The sequence below is a fragment of the Chinchilla lanigera genome, unplaced genomic scaffold (assembly GCF_000276665.1).
Source record: "Chinchilla lanigera isolate Chin_1 unplaced genomic scaffold, ChiLan1.0 scaffold00040, whole genome shotgun sequence".
NCBI classification, from domain to species: domain Eukaryota; kingdom Metazoa; phylum Chordata; class Mammalia; order Rodentia; family Chinchillidae; genus Chinchilla; species Chinchilla lanigera.
In genome coordinates this window covers 13,965,555-13,973,789 of record NW_004955441.1, presented here as the reverse complement: position 1 = coordinate 13,973,789, position 8,235 = coordinate 13,965,555, and the positions used below count along the sequence as shown (strand labels likewise).

Genomic DNA, 8,235 nt, shown 5'->3' with positions numbered 1-8,235 from the left:
AGAGTTTGTACAAATGATGACAGCAAAGTGAAGACATTGTACAGAATGTGTTAAATTTCTTGTACAAAATTGTTTATTTGCCTTTTCTTTGTTTGTAACTTATCTGTAAAAGGTTTCCCCCTACTGTCAAAAAAATATGCATGTATAGTAATTAGGACTTCATTCCTCCATGTTTTCTTCCCTTATCTTACTGTCATTGTCCTGAAACCTTATTTTAGAAAATTGATCAAGTAACATGTTGCATGTGGCTTACTCTGGATATATCTAAGCCCTTCTGCACATCTATACTTAGATGGAGTTGGTCAAATGAGGGAACATCTGGGTTATGCCTTTTTTTAAGTAGTTTTCTTAGGAGTTGTCAGCATGTTGTTGTTGAAGTGTGGAGTTGTGACTCTGCGTGGGCTATGGACAGTCAACAATATGTACTTAAAAGTTGCACTATTGCAAAACGGGTGTATTATCCAGGTACTCGTACACTTTTTTTGTACTGCTGGTCTTGTACCAGAAACATTTTCTTTTATTGTTACTTGCTTTTTAAACTTTGTTTAGCCACTTAAAAAAAATCTGCTTATGGCACAATTTGCCTCAAATCCATTCCAAGTTGTATATTTGTTTTCCAATAAAAAAATTACAATTTACCCAACTGTTGCTCTGAATCTTGAGTCCTTTAATTAACTGTTGGAAGTCTAATGTTTGAAGGTAAAATATGGAATTGTTCCTTTTTTGGTATAATTGAAATAGCTTGTTTTTTACTGCTTGAGATTATGTTTAGCTTTTGAATGAGGATGAAACTTCCTTCATAAGGTTTAAATGAAAGATTTTAAAGACCCATGAGTACAGTGAGAGCATAATGTAGGTGTTAAGTATTTCCTACCATTTAATAGATTTTTCAGCTTGGTCGTGTGTTTATCAGCTTCAGTCATGCGATGAATTTTGTGTGTTAAAAAATACAATCTACATCTTGTTGGCAGGGGGATCACCATGGCTTTTTTACCTCTTATTTCCTAAATTTTCACTCATACTTGTTCAACAACACAAAGGAGAATTTTTAGTTTTACTTGCCCTATAATATGTTATATAAAAAGTGCATTAGGAATAGATTGGCAGTGACTAAGCGCTGTTTGAGTTTTTGCTTAATTTCTGTCATTGCTTTCTCCTACGCTGCTCAGCTCAGAGGTGGTCATCGGGTTTTTTGTTGTGGTTTTTTTAAAACCACCTTTTAATTAGTGAAACATTGAGTGTAGTTGTTATCTGCTTACTGTACTTTTGGGTTTTCCAGGGCACAATGTATTATTTGGCAAGTTACTGCTCCCTCTTATAACAAGTGAAGTCACAGGCATTGATAATCCTATGGGCATGTTACTGCCTCTTAGGTGATAGGAAGAGTTTGGATATTCATTTTACTGTGGCCCCTTCCATTAGATGTTGTAGGAGTTATGGGTGAAGCAAACAACATGTGAAGTGTAGGCTTTTTAATAATTGCAGCACTGTGTGGCTGTGAAGGAAGTCTGTTACCCACCCAGTCCTTAGTTACCTTACTTCTAAAATGGGTATAATAGAGTCAGCTTTTCTGACATGAGGCTTTTCTTACAGGGTTCAGTGAGATGAGGCCGAGATAGTACAGTTCTTGGCATTTGTAGTAAGTGCTCAGCGTTACTGTGTTAAATGAGTTACAACCCCTGTAAGGTGAAGAGAGGGGCATTTAGTGGCATTTTTAATTTTAGGAGTTTGAGGTTCATATAAATTAATACCAAGAGAGTAATGGCAAGGATGTAGTAAAGGGGGAAGCACCGTTTTTGGACTCATGTCAGAAAAGCTGGTAATTATATTAGTGATTTTATATTACAGTCTTTACAAGTGTCACAAAGTGGGCATCTTGATTTTATAGGAAATTGGAAAGTGGAATAGTTACGGATCAGTTGGTCTGAGCTGGGTTCATATTTTATAACATGCATGTAATCTAGGGGCCATTGTTTTAAAATGTCAACTTCCACTATTAACCATATTTTATAGTAGAGTTGTACTTGTTAATTCTTTATGTAATATAGTCTGTAGCATGCTTGCTTTTGGATAATTCAATAAACTATCCCTATTGAAGATTATGCTCAGACATTATGTATTTTCCCTAGAATGCTTAGGAAAGGGGAAAGTTTAAATTGTAGCAGAGTTACTGTTGGACTCTATTATTCCTCAAAGAGAAGTTAACCCTTCTTGTAAAATTTAAGTTACCCTGAAAATAATGATCCTGTACAAGGCAGTATTTTCTTAGCCTTACTTTTTTTTTTTTGGTACCGGGAATTGAACTCATGACCTCAGGCTTGCCAGGCAAGTGCTTATGCCGCTGAGCTATATCCCCGGCCCAAGGCAGTATTTTCTTTAGAGGACATTTTGTTTATCCTACATGTTCAACCTGTTTTATTGGTAAAGTCCTTGAAATCACTGACCCATGCTGTTTCTATTTTTGAGACTTAGGAACTATTTTTTCATCAAGATGTTCCCTTCAATTTTTACACCTTGTATGGGTTTCTGGACTTCTCTGTACCTTTCATATATTTTTTTTAGTCTCTAAGGTCCCAGTCCCTAGCCTGCTGAGCCAGTTTTATAGGTTCAGCCAAAATAAGAAAATTAAATGAGGCACAGGGATAGATTTGATCTGTTAAATTTATGAGAGCTTGTGTTTACTTCTCTCGTGGTTGCTTAGTTTCAACTCATTTTAAAACTGGTGCCTGGCCCTTATTTAAAAAGTGAGTTTAGAATCCCCATATTTTAAGAGAAACTAGACAAAGTCCTCTAGCTTTAGTCTTCAAAAGGTCACCCACAGAATGAGAGCTTGTTAGAAATAAAGTCTGGGGGTGGTGGTGGTGCAGTGGTAGATGTCTTCCCTTACATGTGAGGTCCTGAGTTAAATCCCCAGCACTAGAAAGGGAAAAAGAAACGGAGAATCTTAGGCTCTGCCCTGGAGTCAGAATCAGTTTGCATTTTAAGGTGACAGGATGTTTTGTACACAATTTTTGAAAAGTACTGTCATAATTATTCTCTCATTTAATTGACGGGACAAAGTAATTTATTCAACAAATATTTTAGTCCATATTGTGTTCCAAAGGCTCAGTTAAAAATCACATTTGGAGAACGTTTAAAATGAGAAGCCATGGGCCAAGAATATAGCTCAGTGGCACAAGTACCTTCCTGGCAAGCACAAGGTCCTGAGTTCAATTCCCAGTACCACATCAAGGAAAAAAAAAGTTGTCAAAAAATTAGAAGCCAGATGTGCGTGCCTGTTGTAATAATCCCAGCACTTAGAAGACTAGGGCACGTACTGTGGTGAGTGCAAGGCGAATCTGAACTACACAGGGAGACCCTGTAAAAACAACATTAGAAGGAACAATTTGTCAAAATGAATCCTCCAATAAAGATAGGTACAGGGTCTTTGGGACTTGATGGACTAGACCTAGAAGGGCTACCCTGACCTGACCTTAAAATTCTACCAGATTGTCAAAAAGGGGATCTCACACTGCAAAGCTGGCCTATGTTGAGATAATAGAATTCTGAAGGTGGCATACTGGGTTTATCATACAGCAGAGCGTGAAGTCCTGGTGAGGGGCAGAAGAGGGTAGAGCTTGCACTGTGAATCCTGCTTTTGTCCTACATGCTTCCGGTAATTTCAGTCATAACCCTAGAAGGGTAGGTATCATTTCAATATCGCTCCCCTTTTTTTTTTTTGGTTTTTCTCCGGTACCAGGAACCGAACTCACGCCTTGCGCTTGCCAAGCAGGCATTTTTGCCGCTGAGCTAAATCCCCAGCCCGTTCCTCCCCTCTTTATAAGCAAGGAAACTGTACAGAATAAATGATAGAAAATGCAACCAAGAGTTAAGTCCTAGTGGTCCAAAAGGAAAAGCACTCAAGGGGAGTAGTCAGTACAGCAGTGAGAGATGAACGTTACTCAGCGGGAAGTGCCCACAGGCTTTGGCAGCTGGGCACAGCGAGTGCAGTTTTAATGGGAAGGGATGTGTGTATGTCAAGGCTGATGCCTTTGGAAATCGAGGGTTGAGGGAGGAATTGAGTCTGCATTTTGAAAATCCGTAAGAAAGGCAAAACTGATCTAGATTTAAATTCCGGCCTGCCATGTGTGTGTGAGATCCTGCGTCAACTCGGCCGTGAAAGGAAGCCTCATCACATGGGACTAATGCCTGCTTTGCAGGCTTGTGAGGTGAGGATCAGGTGAAATTAATGTACGTTACATCCAAAGAACAGATTGTACTCTGAAAATCAGACTAAGGGGGAGGGGCTGTTTTGAAGAGGAATTTTTTTTTTTCTTTCGGTACTGGGAATCGAACGCTCAACCTCGCGCTTGCCAGGCAGGCGCTGTGCCGCTGAGCTAAATCCCCAGCCCCTTGAAGAGTAATTTCTTAGTTGAGGAGAAGCTACAGTCAGGAGACGCCCGAAGTGCGAAGGGCTGTATGCAGGGGAAGGGGATTTGTGCGCAGCACTGAAAACTGTCTTGGGTAGTCGCTGCTCAACCCAGAAGTGGCCCGATTTCTGCTGGGAGGAGCTCAGAGGCGCTGCCAAAGCTCCCGCCTCAGAGCGAGTGATGGAGCACCTCCCCTCGCGAGCGAACTGAGGGTCGTTCAGAAGGGGCCGGTGGAGACTGTGGTTCCGCGCAAGCCCAACAAGCCTCCCTTGGCGCAGGTATTTCCCCGAAGGCTCTGGCGACCCTGGAGCCCCCTACATTTCCTTAGCACGTGTATGCTCGAGGGATTTCCTCGCTGTGTGCCCGCCTCCCGCCCCCAGCCACCGGAGACAACATGTAGGTTTCCGGTGCGACCTCGACCTCTGAGCCGGGCTTCCTAGCAACTGTGCCTCCTAGCAACTGTGCCTCCCAGCAACCGTGCTTCCTAGCAACCGGACGCCAGCCACACCCGGGGAGAGTCCAAGCCATAATGGATCAGGCCGTCATCAGCATCCCCCGCAACGCAGTGTTGAGAGAAAACCTGAGGCGTGGAGATCTGCGAGTCATGGCCTCGGTACCATCGCTTGCCGCCCGCCCCGCTGCTGTCCCCTGCCCTTCCACCCCCTCTTGGCCCAGGCCTTTGGGTCCTTCTATTCCTTTCCTGCCGTTCCCGCTTCCCTCCCGTATACAGCGCGCTTTCCTGGCTTCGCTTGATCTTTCCTGCGATTTATTTCCCTTTCCCTTCCTGCTTCCCGTACTACTCCCCTCTGCCCGTGTTTTCTGCGTATTTTCCTTCTTCTCACTAGTAACTGCGCTACACTTCTGTTTTAGTAGGGCGATTCTATGTCTTCCCTTTTCCCCTCCTTCTGAGAGATGGATTTTTCCTTCCTTAGTCTATTGGACACGTTTTGCCTTGCTTCCTACTTTAGTACTTTTACGGTTTTGAAATTGCCTTTACTTAGCTTTTAAGTAGATTTAGGTGAAAGACGTTTAAGCTATCCTTTATCTTTCTCCTTTAAAGTGAATTCTAAATGTAGAATGGGTGGCTTTTAGATCACCTGCCTTGGACCAGACCAAACAGCCGCTGCCAGTTACCTTCCTCTGCGCTTGTCGTGCTGGCCGGCCTGCTTCCTGTTCATTTCCCACACCTGGGCAGAGGCGGGAGGTCTGTCTTGACCTGCCTGGGAAAGTGTTCTTTCTGTGACTGTGAAATGTGCCGCACAAGAGTCCACATAAATCTAGTACAGGAATGCTACAGGAAGAAGTTCAAACAGTATATATGAAGCCATATGGCTTTAGAGAAATGCACACATTTCACTGTAAAACCAAAGCCCACTACTCGTACACGTAAGTGAGCTCCATTTACAAGACAGGAAGAATGGAGAGGAGGATTTTTTTAATGCATTCTTGCTTGAGGTGACCCATATTTCTTAGTAATGATAAAAATTATAAGAAAGTAGAACTCGATGGTTTAATGACTTTTCCCAAGCAGAAATGCACAAAAAGAAAAAAAAAAAACCTAAATAGCAGTGTTCTCTGGCCAGTGGAGCTCGAAGCAAATGTGAAGTAATAATAAATATGCATAGAATACTTCCTATGGAAGGTAAGAACTTTGTGGAAATCGAGGGATACCAAAATAATCTGCTTCTTAGCTTGGCAGGTGAGGTGTTAAAAATAAAAGCTAGCACTGGTTGTGGGGCCGGTCTTTATAGACAGTTCCTTCTCAGCAAATCTTTGTCTCTATGCTCCAGTGAGGAAGGCAGGTGCGTGAGGCCTGAGTAACTTGCCCCGTGACTTAGCTGCTAAGTGAAGGAGCTACAGGTCAAGCCCAACTCTTTTTCTCCCCAAGAACATGTCTAAAAGCCTCTCAACAGCTCCCCGAGATGGGAGTAGTTATTACTCTAATTCACCAAAGATATTTAGATATTTAAAAGCACTTAAGATCATGCAACATTATGGGCAAAGTTTATCATTGTGTAGATTTTAGCGATGGCTTATTGATTTAGTACAGAGATTGATTTCTTCCAGTAAATATAAATTTAATTTTAAGGGATCATCTCAAGTGAATAATTGTATCTTGTGTTTATTAATAGAAATCAGTGCGGAAGAGTTCATCTTTTGAAAGAGAAGGATGGTGGAGAGAAACATTAACAGTGTGTATATTTTCTTTTCTGTTCACATTATTTTCGTTCCCATTAAGACCTTAATCAGTCTGATCTTTTAAGTCAGTAACAATTATAAGTAGTGGTTCAGATCTATGGGGACCCAATCTCATACTTACAATTTTAGTATTAGTATATAAATGAAAAATTAGCTTTAAATTTTGAGTGTAATGAAAGCTAAGAAAATGAAACATCTCTAGGGATCCAGGTACTTTCCAGAATATTAGGTAAGGTCAACTTGTGATCGTGTGATCTTGCACAAGAAAGAAAAAGCATCCATTCTGGAAAGGTGATTGGCTCCAGATTTTATTGTGGATGGCACAGAGCCGTGGTGGAAAACCTTTCAGAGACCGAGGGCCCAAACTGCAACCCAAGACCCACCTATCACAAAGTGCCAACACTGCCCCTAGGTGCGCTATCATCCATCCGATGCTTGGCTGCGGGGGTGATGCTGGGGCGACTTGGCTCATGTGCTGATGGAGCAGACGCTGCCTGCCCACTGCGGCACAAGCGTCATAGGTTCACCACCACTGGTACAGAACCTATAACATTTGTTAACACGATCAATATATAAGATGCGTAAAGCAAGATGGTAATATATGCAAAAAGTGACGACCTTAGAAAATCAAGAGCTGTGTTGCATATTTTCTATCCGCACCCTTCACTAAGAGAGCCTTCTCGGGGCTGAACTAATTTTAATAGCAGAACTGAGCTGAGCGGTCGGTGGAAAGGTGGCTGCAGAATAGCAGTGACTCAACAACAGGTCCGGCCTTTCAGCCACATTGTGGTGGGGCCTGGAGGTGCCAAACCTCCTCTTGTACTACGCAGACCTTAGGGCTCTGCAGTTCACCCGCAGGCTCACATTATCATCTTTCAGCTTCCCCTTGAGGGCTAGTTAGAAACGCAGCCTCTGCTAAGCAGAAGTAGGATAGCTTTCAGCTAGCCAAGAAACTATCTTGAGTAGTCTCCTTAGAGGCCCGAAATCTATAGTCAAAGGTGAATCACAAATATAAATATATCCCTGAAATTACCTTTTAATGAGTTAAGCTTCCATCATAACCCATTGGGGATGATGCAGCAGTTGTTTCAGACAGGAGATAATCATGGAGTCTCTTGAAATATTCTGTTGAGAGTGTTTATTATATTTGATAGAATTTCATTAAATGTGAAAGCAAAGAGAAATGCTACTTAGGAGTGACCCTTCCAAGAATAGATCTGAAACTGATGTCAATTTTCCACAGAATACTCCTATACCTGGCACTTACCACTTGAAAACTTTTATTGAAGAATCCCTATTAAACCCAGTGGTAGCAACCTACAATTTTAAAAATGAAGGAAGGAAAAAGCCACCTCTTGTGCAAAGAAACAACCCAGTCGTAAACGATCTTCCACTGTACAAGCCTGCCGACTTCCTGGACCTGTTAAAGAAGCAAGTGGCCACATACTCATTCAAAGACCAGCCCCGGCCGAGCCCCAGCACCCTAGTTTACAAAGATAAGGTAAAAGTTCCCAGCAGATTGGTTTTTGTGGGAAAGCTACTAAAAGCTCCTGATGAAAAGATTCTTTGTGTGCAGAGTGCATATATCCTCCCTCCATTACTATATTTTTGGTTTTGGTTTTGGTTT

The 8,235-nt window shown here is 42.0% G+C and overlaps 2 protein-coding genes across 4 annotated transcripts in view; both read left to right on the top strand.

The window, feature by feature from the left end:
* Calm2 (calmodulin 2 (phosphorylase kinase, delta)) overlaps positions 1–643 on the top strand; it is a gene marked incomplete in the record, with an annotated part of 15,519 nt that extends 14,876 nt beyond the window's left edge. Inside the window, 1 exon segment of the mRNA XM_005391051.2 lies at positions 1–643. Coding sequence (XP_005391108.2) covers positions 1–31 — 31 coding nt within the window.
* Positions 644–4,473: 3,830 nt separating this feature from the next.
* LOC102016954 (chromosome unknown open reading frame, human C2orf61) overlaps positions 4,474–8,235 on the top strand; it is a 42,391-nt gene continuing 38,629 nt past the window's right edge. The window contains exons 1-3 of one of the 3 annotated variants that reach the window (XM_013517605.1): positions 4,477–5,022; positions 6,542–6,601; positions 7,852–8,109. In XM_013517605.1, coding sequence (XP_013373059.1) covers positions 4,939–5,022; positions 6,542–6,601; positions 7,852–8,109 — 402 coding nt within the window. In that variant the 5' untranslated portion in view covers positions 4,477–4,938. Of the gene's footprint in view, positions 5,023–6,541; positions 6,602–7,851; positions 8,110–8,235 lie in introns of all 3 variants that reach the window. The other 2 variants (XM_005390990.2, XM_013517606.1) reach the window with 2 other exon arrangements.